General features: G+C 29.0%; 1 protein-coding gene across 1 annotated transcript; it reads right to left on the bottom strand.

Moving 5' to 3' along the window:
* Nucleotides 1-2,662: 2,662 nt before the first annotated feature.
* LOC114379268 (calcium-binding protein KRP1-like) lies at nt 2,663-3,526 on the bottom strand. Its single transcript, XM_028337897.1, has one exon. It carries the CDS (start codon nt 3,387-3,389, stop codon nt 3,021-3,023), a length of 369 nt encoding a protein of 122 aa, XP_028193698.1. The 5' UTR covers nt 3,390-3,526; the 3' UTR covers nt 2,663-3,020.
* Between the last annotated feature and the right edge of the window lie 15,785 nt (nt 3,527-19,311).

The raw sequence follows: 19,311 nt of genomic DNA, 5'->3' as shown, positions 1-19,311 counted from the left end.
CGTGTAAGTGTCTGACACCGACATGACACCCGTACTACGTTCTATATTTGGGACATTACAGGTGTCCACGTGTCCGTGTCTGTGTCGTGTCCGGTGTTGGTGTTTCATAGTTCATAACAGATACCAAGAAGCTAGCACTGTATCACAGTTGGAATCAACGAATCGTGGAACAAGGCATATGCATGCGTGTAACAGCAGAGGTCTGGCTCAGTGTGGCTTGTTATATAGTGTTAGGAGGGGTACTGGAAGCTTATGCGTTTTGCATAATGTAGCTGCTGCAATTTAGATGAATAGATGCCATCAATTCAGGTAGGAGAAGTTCATCATGTTGCAGATGGAGAGTACGTACGTAGTAGCAAAAACAGATAAACTTGCGGGAGTTTTTATTACACAGGCTGAAACTTTGGTGGGAAACTCATAACATATGAAGTTGAGTTATTATGCAAGATGTATATGTAAGTGGGGTTTTATGTCCATTGAGGATACACAGATTATATCGATCAAACTGTGTAATTGTTGACACTACTTTGTGTTTACAATCCTTATTTATAATTTGGCCTTTCAATATATATATATATATATATATATATATTAAATAGTTTTGTTTTTTATATTTAATTTTCTTTTCCAGGACTTGCTTTTAAGGTTTTACACATGGATTTATCTCTCTTTTTAAATGGAAAAAATTCCATGCAATCCCATAAGAATAAAAAATGTTTCCGCCAAAAGGTTATAGTAAAAGTTCAGTCTAGCAAACTTTTCCTACCACGTGTGTGAATTTAAAACTAATTAATTCATTTAAAAGTTAAAACGGTATGTAAAACATGATGTTACATTACTCAAAAAACTTTACAATTCATCATTCATATATAATAACATGCATGATATATTGTATAAAATAAAAAACGAAGAGTGCAAAAGTTATTTTGTTTGTTTGTAACCAAAGTATGTTGCATAAAATATAAAACATGTAACAAAAAAAAAGTATTTTGTTTGTTTTTTAAAATAGGGACGGTTCACGAATCGTAGTGCTACGTGAGTAGAGAGAAAATTTCTTTTACAAAAATCAAAGAATGGATTTAAAACTGAAAAAAGTATTATTCTCCCCGTTTTCATAATATTTGTTGTGTAAGAAAAAAAATATGTTTTAAATTAATTATGATTTTAGTTTTTAATATAATATTAATTTTTTCACTTATATTTCTAGTATTATTAATAATATGAGCTACACAAAATAATAAAAAAATTAATTAAGATAATTAATTTTGTAAATTATTATTCTTCTTCATTTATTTATTATTTTCTTATTTGTGAAAAATAATTCAAGACCAGAATTATAATGAGACTAAATAATTAAAGGAATAGAGAGTATTTTAAATGTTGAATCTTACTTTCAACTTTCGTTTCATATCTATAATGTTCAGTATTAATGACTGGTTTTGTTTGCATATCTACTAATGTTCAAATTTAATACATGCTGTACAGATTAACAAGCATCTAATAAATGTAAATATTCTTTTTTTTAGAAAAAAAATGTAAATATTTTTATATATATTAAGAATAAAATATTTCATTAATTGTAATAAATCTTTTAGGTATTAAGATCAATAAAGTATTTTGCATTGTTAGCGGATGCCTTAGGGGTTGTTTTTGTACGCCCTTAGGTTGCTCTTTTTTTCATCGTTCATACTAATCAAATGGAATAAAATATTCTTATTTAACATGCACTAGTTTCTATTTTAACAATTGTTAGTAGGAGCACAGCTGAAAAAATGAATTTTTTTTGTAAGTTTGTTAAACATAAAATTTAAAATTAAAAGATATTGAACGAAAATAAAACATTATTTTAGCTTGTTTTTTTTTTATCTTAACAAAAACCATCTCAAGTGTTTTTATAAGTCATAGTTTTAACGTTTTTCTAATAAGATAGATTAACACAATAAGAATTAGCCAGTATAATAAACGAAATTTTCATCCATAATCTTTACACCCTTTGCGAAGAAATCCCCGGATAAGTTAGGCAAGTAATTCTCCTTTATTGTTAATCATATTACACAAAATATTTTAAATTTGCTAACACATTTTTTTAATAACTATGTTTTTAGTAAGAGGTATTTACCAACTTTAATAATTACTAATTGTTATTGAAAAATTTGACTAATTATCTTTAGGTCTTTCTTTTCAATTAAGTTTTTTTTCACCATAAAAAAATAAAAAGTATCAAATGATTATATATCTTATTATTAAAAAAATTAAGCTAATTGTAATCACAGCAAAATTCCCTCAATTATATAGATTTTTTTAAAAAAAGTTAAGGATTCCCGTATCTTGAATTAAACCTAAATTTGATTCTAAAATGGCACGTATGGATCAGTAACTGATCGAATCCATGTGCGGGAGCCTGCGTCGCTTCCCTTCAATTACTCTGTTTGGCACTTCTGCAAACGGCAACGAGAAGTGAACGAAAGCTTAAAATGACGTTTCTCCAACAATAGCTTTCTCACACGTTATCTTGGGAAACAGTGCTTGGCATTTGTTATTATAAAAATGTTTGTCAGCACACACAATTTGCTATCTAACAAAAATTATAGCATGTGAAGGGCTAGTCAACACTTTAAAATAAAGAAAAATTTATGTATCGTAACTCATATAGTATTAGTTGTACTGAATAATCAATCATGCACACAAATGAGGCAATCATTCACATCATTACATTGAAATTAACAAAGAGAGAGAAATTACAGAAGGACATTTTTTTATTTGAATTACAAATGACAAAAGTCACAACAGCATCATTAATTCTTCTCTGAAATTGAAGAATTCTCTAAGCCCAATTAAGGAAAATGCTATGCAATTGAGTAAGAGAAATTAAAACAGAGAGGAGGAGAAGGATGAGAATCAGCAGGGTCAGCCTACTAGCAGGGGGGGTTTGAGATAATATGCATGAGATCGTTCAAATCTTAAATGCAACTATTTTACAACAAAAAAAGAAGAAGAAGAGAGTAATAGTAATAGTATTTTTACATTACATTCATCAACATGGGATCCCCACCACTACCACCACTACCACCATCACCACCACCACCACCGTGAGGAGTGCACAAGCAAGAGCTGAGCCTAAACATGAGAATGCAAAACTCCATTTGGCTTAGAGCGCCATCGCCGTCCAAATCGCCCTCCATGAGCATGCAGGCGAGCTCGTCGTCCATGACGTCGAGGCCGAGCAGGTAGCAGTTGAGCTTGAGGCTCTCGAAGGTGATGAGGCCCTTATTCACGTCCATGAGCAAGCGGAACCCGTTGCAGAGCTCTCCAATGAACCCTTCCGCTCCCATGCGTGCAATCATAGAAGGGAAGTAGTCCTCAAAGTCCAAGAGGTAGTCCTGCTCCATCTCTCTCTCAGGAGTTAGGGCAGTTGAATTAAACTCACTCTGTGTTTCAGTCGCCGAATATTTCTCTCAGGAAGAGAGGTGGTGGTTGTTAGAGACACTGTGTGCAGAGAGATGATAATGGTAGCTTGTCATAGAAGCTGGGCCTCTGTTTATATATGCTGAATTATTCACAAACAGCCAACCAAATATTTTATATATATATATATATATGGGACTTTTAATATTACCTATACATGTATATGCAGTAGTATATGTTTTTCTGAGTACACTAGCTATAGTACTATTTCAGTCTCCTAAAATTGTTGAATTTTGTTGTAATAGCTTTCAAAATTTGAAAAATATTAAATGAATATATCAGATTAAAATTACTATATTATTATTATTATTATAGTCTCCGGCATGAACCAATAGTCTCTATTAGTGTAAATGAGACTAAAATCGATTTTTTTTAAATAAAATTTTAAATTTAAACCATGCAAATGAAAAAAGAAATAGTTAAAAAAGGAGAAAACTTACTATTATTAATGGGTGATTTGTAACAATAATTATTGAGATAAAACAATGAGAGAGAAAATTAGAAATTTATGGATATTGTTGTTACAGGTGGAAAAATGGATACTAAATTATGTACACTAAAATTTCATATTCCATTTTATATCCCGTTATAGATAACAAAATTAATGACAAGAACTAATATTATAATTAGATTTCAATTTCTGAAATTTATTTGTTATTTTTTTAATTCTAAGGTTTATTAGGATACTCTATGTTCCTTTCTAAGAAGTAAAACATTATAAATTAATTTAATTAGAAAATTTGATGTTAAAATTTTTATAAGTATTTATAAAAAAAAATAAAAAAATGAAATAAGTTTAGTTTTTCTGATAAATTAAAATTATCTTATGCAATTTAATATTTAGAGATATTTTTTTCATTAAAATTTTCTGATTGTTGAAATATCAACTATATAGGTTGGTTTTAATTTATGAGATAAATTCAATTTATTTTTTGTTGTTATTTTCTTTTTACATAAATATTTATCAAGAAGTTTATTAAATATGATCTAAATTGATAATGCAATAAAGTTTTTACACTACTATTTGATTATAGATTATCAAGTTTTGTATATTATTATCTAATTATAAATTATTGTGCACAACAAGTTTGTTTTAATTTTTATAATAGTTAATTTAAAAAAATACATTGTTGTTCTAATTTATTGGCAATATACATTTTCTCACACTAATAATATATGAAAATTAAACTCTATATTAATGATATAGTTATTTTTTTACTTTTAAATTTATTTTATTTTATTCTTATCTGTGTTTAATTTTAATTCATTATATTTAAGAATTATTGAGTAATGTAATTAAAGAAGATATAATTAATATGATCTTACACTTTCTAACAACTAAATAAATAGAAATAGCTATTTTTATAAAGTGAGTACGTAAACAGGGGAAAAGGTAATATATTAAATAGTAAAATGATATCTGTATAATCAAATATATTATTTACATAATTAACACCCACAAATTCTATATATGGTTATCTTTATGTCCAATAATTTTGTATGTCAACTGTTCAAGTTTAACTGTTTAAGTACCTCCTCTGAATTAAAGCCTGTGAGAAAATGATGACACGTGGCAGTGTCATTAATTTGATGTGAATGTTTCTGTTGTGGAGCTTATAGCAGCTTCCATTGAAATAATTGCGATCATTTTCACTGAGTTATTGAGATGTTCTCCTTCGTGGAAGGTGCCCTAGCCGTTTTTGGAACCATCGCAAATATACGCATTATTGTACTCATTGATAACGTATACTACACGAACAGTTACCACCATAGAGCCTGCAGCTCTATTTATTAAGAAGGTTCCACGTTCGTGTTTTATTTGATGTGACAATGCATGTCCTTGAACCAATTTTTTTTTTATATGATTAGGAAAAGTCAAGAGTACGAGTAATGTTACAAAGAACTTCTTAGGAAAAAAAATGTTACCAAGACACATATACTGACAACATCACATACAGTAGGATTTTTGCTACTACATAAATTTCACATACATGCACATTAATGTTGCGGAGATTTCGAGGTTCAAGTTAGTGAACTAACATACTAATGACTAGCATATGAGAATATTCTAAGTCTCTAACTTATGTAGACCAGAGAAGTGGAATGAGGCCATATAGGTTGGAGTTGAAGATGTTATAGGTTAAGTTGTACGTCCAATGGCGTAAAAAGTGGTTATTAATAAGGAGAAGTCCAAGTGATTCCTACACCCAAGACTCGTGTCTCTTGTCAAATGTTACTTAAGTGGTTTTAATTTCACATTCTGGACAGTTATTCCACTTTTGAGTGTGTGGTCATGCAGGGAACAAAATCTTCAATATAAGTAAAGCTAAATTAAATAATGTGTTGTTTTCATAGTTTTGAATAAGTAATATATATGATATTTTCTTTAAACAATTGTTGCGAAGCAGCAATTTAACGAAGAAGATTCTCTATATATTTTCATCTAAATTCTCTTAAAAAAATATTTTTTCATCTAAATACTAAATGAAAATACTAGCTATCTGTTACCCTTGAGAGATTAATACGTACATGACTCCTTCATCTCCCATGCTATACTATTTAAGAGATTAAATGTATTTATAATTTTTTTTAAAAGGAAAAAAGAAAATTTACCACAACGTTGTGACGAGCCTTCAACACAAGATGTGTTTGAGACGCTGCCCCCAAACCAGCATTACATAAGATTGCATATATGGCTAACGAATAATCATAAAAAAAATAAAAAATATGGCTAACGAATGTTCCCATGTTCACGAAATCCCATCTGCCCAACACCAATCACATTTACTATAAATAACAATCAACCCATCAAGTCATTACTCCCCACACAAAACCTATTAATTCCCCTATTATTATTATTATTATTATTATTATTATTTGAGTAGCCACTAGTCCATATATGCATTTAAATTCAATCGAATCTATTTTTTTTAAGTAAATGAGTTGGATGTATTGGATTGTAATTTTTAAAGGATTAACTATTCATTAAATTTTTTTCTCAATCTATTCAATGATCATTAAATTATTAAAAATAGATAAATTGATTCTTATTCATATTATTTAAAGCTCAATTTTCATCAAGTTGTTGGTCCGAGTGATATATTGAACTCGATCTCCTTAAGTAAAGTTTTAATTTTGAGTCTTGTAAATAAAAAATAGATTCGATTAAAGTTGTTGGCTCCTTATCTCTCACCCCTTCTCACAGTGCTTTTGAGATATATTTTTTACTTGAATGGATGTAGATCAATGTTCAAACCTATGTTATCCACAAAACTCTCACTTAGGAAATAAGTTAATTTATACAAAATGATTTGTGGACACCACAAATCTATTTTAACATTTAGTAAGAGAGAGAGATATAAGATAGTAAAAGTTAGTGAGAGAAAGAGATATAAGATAAAAAAAGTTATTGCATGACAAAGTTAGTGAGAGAAAGAGATATAAGATAAAAAAAACTTATTGCATGATAGATAATATGATATGATAGAAAGAGAGAAAAATGACAAATAATAATGAGATATCATAATATGATGTGATAGAAAGAAAAATGTGATAAATAATAATAAGATATTTAGAGTGAGAGAATGTTCATGTATTGTTATTATAATAAATAATGAATAATTTATATTATATAATGATTTTGTTAACTTTTATTATTAAAGAATAAAAAGTAATATATATATATATAACATTTAATATTAGTAATATATTTTTTTTATTGTGATTTGGAATAAAGAATTTAGTTAATATTTATTATTTTTTTATCCTAAAGACAATAATTAATAAAATCAATTGTATAATTAATTTGAAAGAATTGAAGGACCCGTGATAAAAATGGGTTAGGGATGTTTGTTACACGATTTGATTTGATTTTCGAATAAAAATCATCTTAAGAAACAAACATATAAGTAATAAGCAATTCAATATGGTTCAGTTTACCGAACATATAAAATGTTATACAATGATCGATCGTCAAATTAGGACACTTTAGAAACTGATCGCCAAAATGGAGCTATTCTAAACATATTATTAGCATGAGGTTATTTTAATGCTTAATTGAATTAACTCGTCAATTAATTTAGCGTTGTCATATCAACTTTTTCATTTTTGAAAATCAAATTTAAAGTCCATGTGATGTATCACGTAGGACTTACCATGAGACTGAACTCACCGTAATCTAAAATAGGTGTGATTATTTGGAAAGTAATAATTAATGTAGAAAAAGCTAAAATAATAGTAGCCACCATTAATTTAATATGAATATTTGCCTTAGAAAAGACAAAATTGACAACTTTCCCTTTTTGTTGCAACTTGCAATATACGGAATGGAAAACTAAAGCAGTTTGTGTGTGTGCGCGTGCGTGATAAATAGAAAACATGCCAAACGAGAGGTTTTCTTTTTTGTACAGCAAAAAAAGTTATATTATTAATAAAGTTATGCTAAACGAGAGGTTGAATACTTGAATTATTTATTAAGATAGGTTGAATTTCAAGTAATACGTATGAAAAAGACATTTTCCTACCCCCAGTATTACATTTTTTAATGAGAGGGGAGAAAACGAAAGAATGTTGAAATTTTATAAAATTTATTTTTTTAATATTTGTAACTTTAATTTCAAATTTTGAAAAAAAATAAAATTAACTTCTAGAGCTTAATTTACAAGTGTTTGTGAAAGAAAGAGAAAAAAACAGTCTGAAAAAAAATTTCAAGTCAAATAAGTGAATACAATGAAACATTCATCTATCTCTCTATTCGTGACTGCGAAATTAATAACTTAAATTTGTTTACCTGGTGTGCTATTCATTCATTATAGATTGTACCATATCTTGTTGATAAACAAAAGTTAAAATTATATTTTTGATCTCCCAGTTTATTTTCAATTTTGGATTTGGTTCCCGTATAATTTAATTCACAAATTTAGTTCCCCATTTTTATAAATTCCTATAAAATTGGTCATGGAAGCCCGATTTAGACGTTGACCGTTAACCTTAAACGTTGACTGTCACGTGTCAACTGAGTGGTTTCCTGTAAATATTTCATTTTCTTTAAAGGTAAAATTACACTTTTGGTCTCCCAGTTTTACTCCAATTTCGATTTTGGTTCCCTTATAATTTAATTCACATATTTGGTCCTTCAATTTTATAAATCCCTTTATAAATTCAGCCAAATTTCATTACACGTGATAGTCAACGTCTGAAGTTAATTGTCAACGTTCAAATCGGACTTCCAAAACCAATTTTACAAGGATTTATAAAACTGGGAGACCAAATTTATAAATTAAATTATAGGGGGACCAAATTCAAAATTAAAGATAAAATGAGAGATCAATTTTGCAATTTTGTGTAAACAAAATTATATCAGTATTTCAAGAATCTCATGATTCCCGTGATAATTCTCTACGGCATTGATTAGATGTGTATTTCCAAGTGAAACTTTATTTTTCTTTAACTTTCCATGAGGTTCATAAATCAAACGAAGACAAATCATCCTGCAACGTACAATCTTAGCCAGAATACGTTGCAGTGTACAACTTACCTTAGCCAGAATATTGCTTTAGATTTTGGAAGTATGCATTAGACAAGTGGAAACTTCACTGCAACTTCCTCCATCTTGCTCCTATTGCCAGTAAAATTGTGCGTGTGCTGCACCAGCTTCTTTGAGTCTGTGAATCAAAATAAGTCGAACAGTTTGTCAATAACTTTTAACTCGGTTTATTTAAGATTTAACTTGGCTTGACTTGTTTATTATAAAAGACAAGTTCAAACATTTTAAAAAATTTTTTTAGATAAAAAATTCAAACTCAAACTATAAAAAAAAAACTTATTAAGTTTAATAAGTCAGTTTATTTAAGTAATAATAATAGTAACTATTATTATTATTAAATAAAAAACTTTTAAAATGATGATTATCTATACGATGATTATCTGCACTTTAACTTATTGGTTTAAGGGTGTATATCTCAAATTATATTTTGTTTGCTAGCTTTATAATAACTAACAGATTAACGATGATTATTTATACCATTTCATGACATTATGAATGACAAGATGAAGAAGTGACATAAATTGCTTAAAGAGTTCACTTGCATATGAAAAATTTTCAAAAAGGAAGAAACTCAAGTTAAAAGGACAATGCAACTAGATTAATACTTTCAAGGAAAAAAATATTTTGTAAAACCATTCTCAAACAATTTAAATATTTTTGTTTGGCTATATTAGTATAAATCATCTCTAATCCATACATTTTTTAATATTATACTCTTTTTATTTCATTTTCTTCTCATATATTTTGTGTTTTAACGACTTGAATTCAATATGATTTTATTTATCAATTATTTTTGGATTTGCATATTACTTATACGAAATTTTATAAGTTTATTTTTTTTAGTTAGTATTTCACTAGGTTTTAAAATAATTAATTAATCAAAGACGTCTTTAAGCAAACTTTTAAATAGACTCGTAGGTCAAACCAGACTTTTATGTAAGCCGAGTCAAGCATTTGAAAAAAAGCCTATGATAAATAATGAGCCAAGCTCAAGTCTTGCATATTCAACTCAAACCGAACTCAAGCATATTAAAACTTGACTTAACTCAGTTCATTTCCACCCCTAGTCCGTATCTCTTAAATAGTAGTTTTAACATATCGAGTCATCTTTTACAAATATTATCAAAATAGTAGCCGTATTAAATTATTTTACGTTAAGTAAAATAATAATAAATAAATGAAAAAGAATAATAATTTTATAAAATTAATCTTATATTATCATTAATTTATTCATAGATTTTATTGTTCAAAATTTATATTATAAATTATATAAATAAAAAATTAATTAATATTATATTAAAAAATTAAAATGAAAATTATTTTAAGATAATGTTTTTTTATACAATAATTATAATGGAAGAAAATATTATTTTTCGTCTTCAAATGAATGATTGTTCTCCGTGCAGTTAGTACATGTAAAAGGCCCGATGTACAACCCCACTAATTACAAAAGCAAAATCTATTCAATTTTTGCAAGCCAACTTTAATCATGCATCTAACGACAATCTAAGCCATTATGCATTTCTCCAAAGAGGTTTAAATGAAAGATTCTCTAAAGATTAAAACGAATATGTAGGGTACTATGCATAGGGGCATGTTTCTCGTGTATTGGGGGAAGCGAACACAATGAAAAGGAACAAGGAGTACCCGTTGCCTGACTGTCGGGAGAAAATGTTGGAAGGTAACGATAAGAAGGAAATTTAGACAAAAAATTATTCAAATTGTAATTATAGAGTTTTTCTACTTTCTCTTGTTTTTTAGTTTTTTTTTATGGAATAAGAGATAGTGCAAAGTATAGGCATGTGAGTTCGACGAATGAAATTAAAAAAAAGGAGTACCCGTTGCCTGACTGTCAGGAGAAAAAGAGGAATAAACTAAGGAAGGAAGAAAATGTTGGAAGGTTACCATAAGAACAAATTTAGACAAAAAATTATACAAATTGTAATTATAGAGTTTTTCTACTTAGTTTTTTTTATGGAATAATATTTTTTTATTTGGGAAGGGTGGGGGGGGGGGGGGAGATAGTGCAGACTGCAGAGTATAGGCATGTGAGTTCGACGAATGAAATTAAAAAAAAGTTACATTTTGATATTTTATGATAAAACAAAATAACTTTTTTCATTTCATTTGATCTTGTTGCAGTGAGGGGAGTTAATAAGAGGAGGAAAAAATTGAAGGGGATGGTCATGCCAGAGAAACAAAACAAAATAAAAACATTAAATTCTTATGATTAATTAGAAAATAATTTGAGGGTGCCTTGAGAACAATTAATTATTTGTCGCCATTGTTGTTAGCCCTTGTTAGGGCTAATATTAATTTTTGTGAAGTCATATACCCTTCAGGTTCTTCATAGAATGGATGGTTTCTTGACCCTAGTCCTTCTAGTAACCCCAGTTTTCCATAAAATATGGCACTGGCTTGGCTTGCAGAGACAAAACTTTCCGTTTTGGGCGAGCTAGTGGTTAATGCATGTGAAGCTTCTTACTAATCAATGAAGAGAAACGAAGGAGAGGAATATATATGTCTTAGGCTACTCCACTCCTTATGCCCTTGTGCTGTATGCAAGCACCGGAAACTATTAGGCTTGTCTTAGGGATTGTGTCTTGAACCTTTGAGTAGATTTGGTGAATCCTAAGGTTTGGAGGAGAATTCTAATATGGGCCCTAATAATAGCTGCATATATTCAAACCTCACAGAGGAACAGGGGAAAAACCCTAAAAATACTAGGATATCGTATTGGTTTTTCTTTTTTGGATAAGCACTAGAATACCCTATTGGTGGTTTGTGCCTTTTGGCTCCTTTTCGAAAAGATTGTAATAATCATAAACAACTTATTGGTAATAGAACCTCCCTTATCATATTCTAAGTTGAAACGCACATGTCATTTACCCGTTCTGAAAGTCCCCTTTGGCTACACTGGTTCTCAATGCCATCACCAATTTTTTTATCTCCTAAAATTGGTCACATGAAACATTATGTAGATCGGGTTCGTTTGGGTCCAATTGGGGGAGTACAACTTTAGGGATATGTTCGGTGATTAGTCAACCTTTTCATGAGAAACTTTTACTACAACTTGGCATGTATGTACCCTAGTTAAAGTTGAGCTAGCTTTGGGTTTCTATTACAGACTTATAACTTTTTAGTACTCGTAAAACATGTTATTTTGATTTTGACAGATATCTTTTTGAAAAATAAAAATTTGTCAGATATTAAAATCAAATAAAAATAAAGGTTACAGACTAAATCAAAACACTCCCTATTTTATAAGTATCAAAATGTTATTTAAGCATAGCATAAAATATAAGTTAATTATTGTCATTATTACACCACACAAATTCTTGCTACCTTCGACCCTTTTAGCTCGACGTGATACTCATTGAACCGCCAAGGCTTTTCGGCTGACACTAGAAAGATTTTGACAGACCATGAGCTGCAACGAAATCCTATGAATGAGCAACTAGAAGCATCCAATTCTGGTGAGCGAATCGAAAATGATGTCATGGATCCAAGGAGCGTCATCATAGTGGGAGTAGAGGGAGACAAAATTGATCTCAGAAAGTGCTTAAGTGGGAAATCCCATTCTTAATGTTGTTAGCAGTAAAAGTAAGAGGGAGTAAAATTTACATGAATTGGAGTAAACAAATACAATATAAGAGAAACATTAAATGGGGTGAATTGAGGTGCATATGTGACAATGGCGACGGTAATTAACATTTTTTTTGGTGACTTAAAGAATATCACGCCAGAAAAGAGAAAAAAAGAAGGGATTTGAGAATTTGGGTGGTACAATGATGACAATAATTAACTATTTTTTTTGTTTTAGGTTTAAATAACTTTTGATACTTATAAAATGAGGGTGTTTTTATTTTTGGTATCTAACCTTTATTTTTGTTTCATTTTGATACCTGATAAATTTTTATTTTTAAAAAAGGTTATTTTATTTGATTTTGGTACCTATCATTTTTTTTTTATTTTTGAAAAAGTAACTACCATGACTACTAAGTCAATAATTTTTATATGACTTGGACTTGCTCCATTAACTACGTCAATCACTAATGACAAGTTGTTAAATTGAATATAAAAATATGTGGGGTACTAAAATAAATAAAAATGGTAGTTTAGGAAGCAAAATCAAAATCACCTATTTTGAAGGTAATAAAAAACTATTTAAACCTTATTATCATAGAAAAAGGCCATATATGGCTGTTTGGTTGGAGGCTAAATTGGGAGGAGGGCATAGATGAGTAAATGAGTTGAATTGTTTGTTAGAGGGTTTAATCTTTTTGATAAGCTTTTCGAGGTGGATCAAGTTAATTATTAAGAAAGAGAATAAACTTATCATAACAAAGGTGAAAATAAGAAGAGTGCTAAATGACATTTGCATAACTGACTTCCTTTTTAATTTTGAATCATCTATTGAATCACATTTATTAGTTCAATGTCCTTAATTAGTTAACCAATAATGCATGATTGACTTGATATTGCACATGTGTCTTGGGAGACGATTTGGAGTACTTATCATTACTAGCACGATTTGTCTACTTGCCAAATTGTGAACAAGTTTTGGACATTGTTAACGGAAATTTGCGTCTCAATGTTCTGCAGTTGTACACCATTTGTTAAGTTAGGCTTTTTATTCTTTACTTATTGTCTTTTCACTTTTTGTATTCATAAAAAAATATAGTTGATTATTTTTAATTATAAACACGTGAAAGTTCCTACTGCTACACAAAACTAATATGTTGATAGCTAGTTGTAAGATTAGACCTTTGAAAAATATGTTTAGTTTGTGATTTATATTAATATATTTTGGATCATTTTAAAATATATAACTATAAGTATTATATACAAAATTTAATGTTTATATATTATTGAATAATATTTAATTCTTTTTGTTGACCCCCTAGGTTGGGAACCCGGATTTGCCCGTGCGTCCTCGTTCACAGGTGGCAGCTTCGAACATCCTACGAATTCGAATAGGAATGCTCATAATAACTGATTATAAAAAATTTAACCATAATCATAATTAACCGATTATTTTATAATTAACTGGTTTATCGTAAATGATTATAAAAATTAGTCACATATGACAGCGGTTATTATAATCAATCCATAGCCATTTGAAAAAAATGGTTTAATAACCATATTTATCCAAAATCGGTTATATAATCCATTATAACTTAAACCAATTATATAACTAGTTATAAATCTTAAATTAATAATTGATTTTTACCTATAATTTTTTTAATATTTAAAATTAATTTAAGTCAAACATGACACAATTATTAATACATAAAATCAGTTATAAAAATGTAATAAATGTTTAAAAATATTTTTTAATTCATTTTTAAATCTAATTATATTTCTATAATCAATTATATAACCAACTAAAAATATATACTTGTTAAATAATCGGTTATACAAAACTGATTATGATTATAATAATCTCTTGTAGATTGTAATATACTTATATTTAGTAGTTATAGTTATGATTATAATTAATAACCACTTGTAATATACTTTCTCTATTCAGTGTGTCGTTTAAGGTTGTTACGTAGAAATAAAGGAAGTCACCGAGTTTTCTTGATTCTAAGTAAATAGTCATGGGATTTCCTTTTTTATCCAATGCATGTGTAAAATAATTAAGTCAAATGACTTATTTGATTTTTTATCATGTTTTTTTTTAGTTTGATTATTTTTTTTAATTCAATTAGGTCTTTAATCTTATTTTTTGGAGTTCATTTTGATTCTTTATCTTTTAAAAAATTTATTTTTATCATATTATCTTTTTTTTAGTTCAAATTGATGCTTTAATTTATTTAAAATTAACATCATCAATCATTTATTAAAAAAAACTTGTTTTTATTAGAACTGAACTAAAAAAGTTATTTTTTAAATAATTAACAACGTCAATCTTAGATAAATTGAAAGATCAAATTAAACAAAAAATTAAGATTGTGAATCAAACTCAACAAACAAACAAGATAAAAGATCAAATAAAATTTTTAAAAAGACAAAATATTAGTTTGAGTAAAAAAAATAAGATAAATTATCAAATTAAAAATTTTAAAAGATAAAAAATTAAACTGAACTAAAAAAATAAAAAAAACTAAATAAATCCTTTAGTAAATAATTAAATATTAGAAAAAAATAAGAGTATAATTGATAAATATAACTAATGTGATTTTGAAATTTACAAATGACAGATAATTAAATAGAAATATTTTTTCCCCCAAAAATCTGACACTTAAGGAAAAACGAAAGGAATAGTTATTTAATAATTATGGTCATGATTATTTGAATAACTAAACTATGAACAGACCTATTTACTGTAAGTCCTCGCATTCCTAGTACGTCTAGATGATCACTAGTAGAGATGAAGTTGCAATGTTTGTTACCGACGAGAGCAAGCGAAATCTATTCAATTTTTGGCCACCAATCAAACTTTGCACAAAAACTTTTGAGTGGAATAGCTAGAATTTAATGTATCATATCATGAGTATGTGATTTTCGTGTAAGCTAAGCAACTTTAATCATGCATCTAACGACACCCTACGCCGTTATCTATTTCTCCAAAAAGGTTTAAATTAAGGATGAATAAATGACCAATTTAGTATTAAAAAATGGTGTATTCGTTAACAATTTAGTCTTTAAAAAAATAAAAACAATTAATTTAGTTCATAAATATATAAATATTGTGACAAATTAGTATGTGCGTCATGTTTTTTTTGTTGCTATTAACCCTAGTACATATATGACACAAACGTCGGTGACATGACATTTTCATGGGATAAAGTCACTTGTTTCTTTCAAAATGCACCATTTTGGATCCATTTGTTAATGAATATTTGTCTCCTTAAACATTACGTTTTGAACTAATTTGTCACTAAATGTTTTTGTCTTTTTTGCCTAAATTGGTAAGTTTTTCTACACATGTCCATTGTTAAATTGGTCCCTGAATTTTGTCACTTATTGTCAAAATGGTCTAAAAAAATTAAATGACAATATAGTCCACAACATGATTCTCACTTATGCTTGAAATTTTTTGAACATTTGTTAAAAATTGTCAACTTGGTCCCTCAATTTCTATCCTTATTATCAAAATGGTAAAAAAAAAAAATGACAATATAGTGCAGAATGTGATTCTAACACCAATATTTTTGACTTTGATTCTTAGGGATGGACCATTTAGGAAGGGAATTTTGATCACTCGAGTTGTTGGTCTAATTAGAGGTAGTCACTATTACAAAAAAATCTTTTAAAGATCGTTGTATAACACTTCCCACGATAGTTGTCAACTAACTTTGAATCCATCATTGTGAAAAATATTGACATTCCATGACAATTTTTAAACCGTCTTAGAATCTCGATTTTTATATTAATTTGTTTAGTAACTGTCTTAGAATGTGTTATTTCTTTGTTTAAGAAAAATGTTAAAATGTGAGGATTTAAAAATGATTCTCAGAAAATCGTCTTAGAAGTAATACAATGTCCCTCAGCCGACAACCTACCCAGCTTAGAAATGATACATTCTAAAAAACCGTCTTAAAAAGTGAACATTCTAAGATAATTTTTAAATAACCGTCTTAGAATGTATCATTTCTAAGCTGGGGAGGTTGGCGGCTAAGGGACATTGTTTAGTTCAGAGTCTGTCATGGTAGAATTGAGGACAATAGTCGCGAAGGCGGAGGAGGGGACATGGAGGGTTGAGGTTCGATTAGGCATTATGCTTGACCTAGTTAGTGTTTGTTAGCTCATAAGTGAGATTAGGATTGGGGAAGGTGGAATTGGGAGGGTTTGGAGTATTTTTAACGTCTTTGTACTCACGGTACTCACTCTTCAACGACTATTTTTCAAATAATCATGCTTAAACTCACGATTCCAAAACGTTTATTCAAAAATCATCTTCATTCTCATTCTACATAATTACAAGACTGTCACCGTGTTGTCTTTAATAATGATTTCTAGCAACCAACGTTGTTATGTCATAAATAACACTTTTTTTTATAGTAATGAGTCTAAAAATGCAGGGGCTGATGGTACAAACCCAGAGCCATTTGTAGGGATTGTTGGTACAAACTCGGGACAATAGTTGTTGCAACATGAGGGTTAGGTGCTGATACAACTTCAGTAATTGGTTCAACTACGAGTGCAGTTTGAGATCAATCAATTTTCTCCTCCAATGATGAACAAAATAAAGCATTATATATTCATATTATAATATGATTATTAGGTGCAAAAACACACACAAACACAATAAAAACCTTATGATGTGGATGAAAAAAGGAAGGCTTACCTTTCACCTTCAAAAGACAAAGTGTCAGGGTGAGAATCCCCTGATCGTCGCCATTCTCCTTAGTGGGGAAGAAGAAGAGACCCAACTCTTTTTGTGAAAAATGAGTGTAAATGTTAAGGTGGTTCTTTCATCTAATTGGTTTACTTTTGAGGTGAAAAATCAAACAAAACGAAGTGTTTAAAGGATGCAACTATTTCATGACCAATTGGTCCAAAAGCACTTTTAATGAGCCAAGTCACTTTATTCTGTGGAGGTACCATGTTATCAATGTTTGTGTCATGTATGCACCAGGATTAACGAAAACAAAAAAAGCTTGACCGTCATACCAATTTGTTATAACATTTACATATTCGTGAATTAAATCAGTTATTTTTATCTTTCACATGTCAATTGTCAGCAAATACATCTTTTAGGTACCAAATTGGTCATTTGCCCATTAAGGATTCTATATGAAGATTAAAACGAAAATGCGGGGTACTGTGCATTGGGCATGTTTCTCGTGTTTATTGGCGGAACGGACACAATGAAAAGGAACTATCAAGTTAGCAAGTAACAAGGGGCCGGGTTACTATTGTCTCTGACTGTCTCGAGAAAAAAAGGGAATCAGGAGAAAATGTTGAAAGGTAACGATAAAAGAAATTTTGAAAACAAAAATTATTTCAATTTTAATTTTAGACAAATGAAATTTATTTCAAAGTACGTTTTTCTTCATTTAATTTAATATTGTTGCATGGAGTGACGGAGTCAGAGCAGAAAACATTGAATTTTCCAGCGGGGGTGGCCATCATGCCAGAAAAACAAAACAATACAAAATATTCTCCTTTTAAGTTCTTATGATTTTGAAATTAATCTGAGGGGAGCTCCCTATAAGCTTTTTTTAGGTCAATTTTAATTTTCATGAAGTCATACGTTCATACCCTTCAGGTTCTTGATATATAGAATATTAATGGCCGGATGGTTCTTGATACACACTATATGATCCTTTAATATCTTGATGAATTTGATATATAACTAGATTAATCACCCCTAGTGAAGTGTATGTTCCATAAAATATGGAACTGGTTGTACGTACGCCAGCACCGGAAACTCTTATGCTTGTCTTAGGAATTTTTGTTTAGATTCGGTGAATCTGAAGGATTGATGAAAGATTTGTACTTTTGGGGCACTTATAGTTGGTTTTATTCACAGGGCTACACCGGAAAAACCCTAAATGGAATTGAATATGCTGCTGCTGCTGCTGCTTCTTCTTCTTCTTTTTATCCTATTCGTTGTTTGTGCTTTTGGCTCCTTTAGAAAAGTTTGTGATAACCTTTTTGTTTTTCATTATAAAAAAAAGTTATAATCATAGAACCTCGCTTATCATATTCTAAGTTGAAACGCACATGCCCTTTAACCGTTTTGAAAAATCTCCTTTGGCTGGCAAAGCTTTTACTAGAACCTATATATATATATATATAAAGAGAGAGAGAGAGAGAGAGAGAGAGAGAGAGGAGACAAAAACAGCAGGTAGTGCCTGTCTATTAAACTTGATTGAAAGTAATAAATAATTTAGAGAAGAATATTCCAAGAATAAAATAGTAGAAAATTTAGAGAGTAGTTAAAAAGTTAAACAATATAATAAAATATAAAGACCAGAACGTATTTTCTTTTATTATATATAGAGAGAATGCCTTTTATTATAAGAAATAAGAACTATATACATCTAAGTTATATAATCATACATAAATAATAAAATTAAAAAATTAATTAGTTAATCATGTTTTTAATTTTAACCGTACCATTTAAATCATTCCAATGGGGGAGTGCAACTTTTAGAGATATTCTTCGTGATGAGGGGAAACGTTATCATTACAACCTTTTACTACAACCTGGTTATATATATATATATATATATATATATATATATATATATATATATATATAGGTCAAGTTGAGTGAGCTTTGGATTCCTCACACGCACACACCAGATGAGATGCTTAATTATCAACTAAGAATTTTTCCTTTT

The sequence above is a fragment of the Glycine soja genome, chromosome 12 (assembly GCF_004193775.1).
Source record: "Glycine soja cultivar W05 chromosome 12, ASM419377v2, whole genome shotgun sequence".
NCBI classification, from domain to species: domain Eukaryota; kingdom Viridiplantae; phylum Streptophyta; class Magnoliopsida; order Fabales; family Fabaceae; genus Glycine; species Glycine soja.
This window is presented reverse-complemented; position numbering and strand designations above follow the sequence as displayed.

Excerpts from the sequence above, each read along its gene's own strand:
- LOC114379268 (XM_028337897.1), bottom strand. The coding sequence starts at position 3,389 with ATGGAGCAGGACTACCTCTTGGACTTTGAGGACTACTTCCCTTCTATG.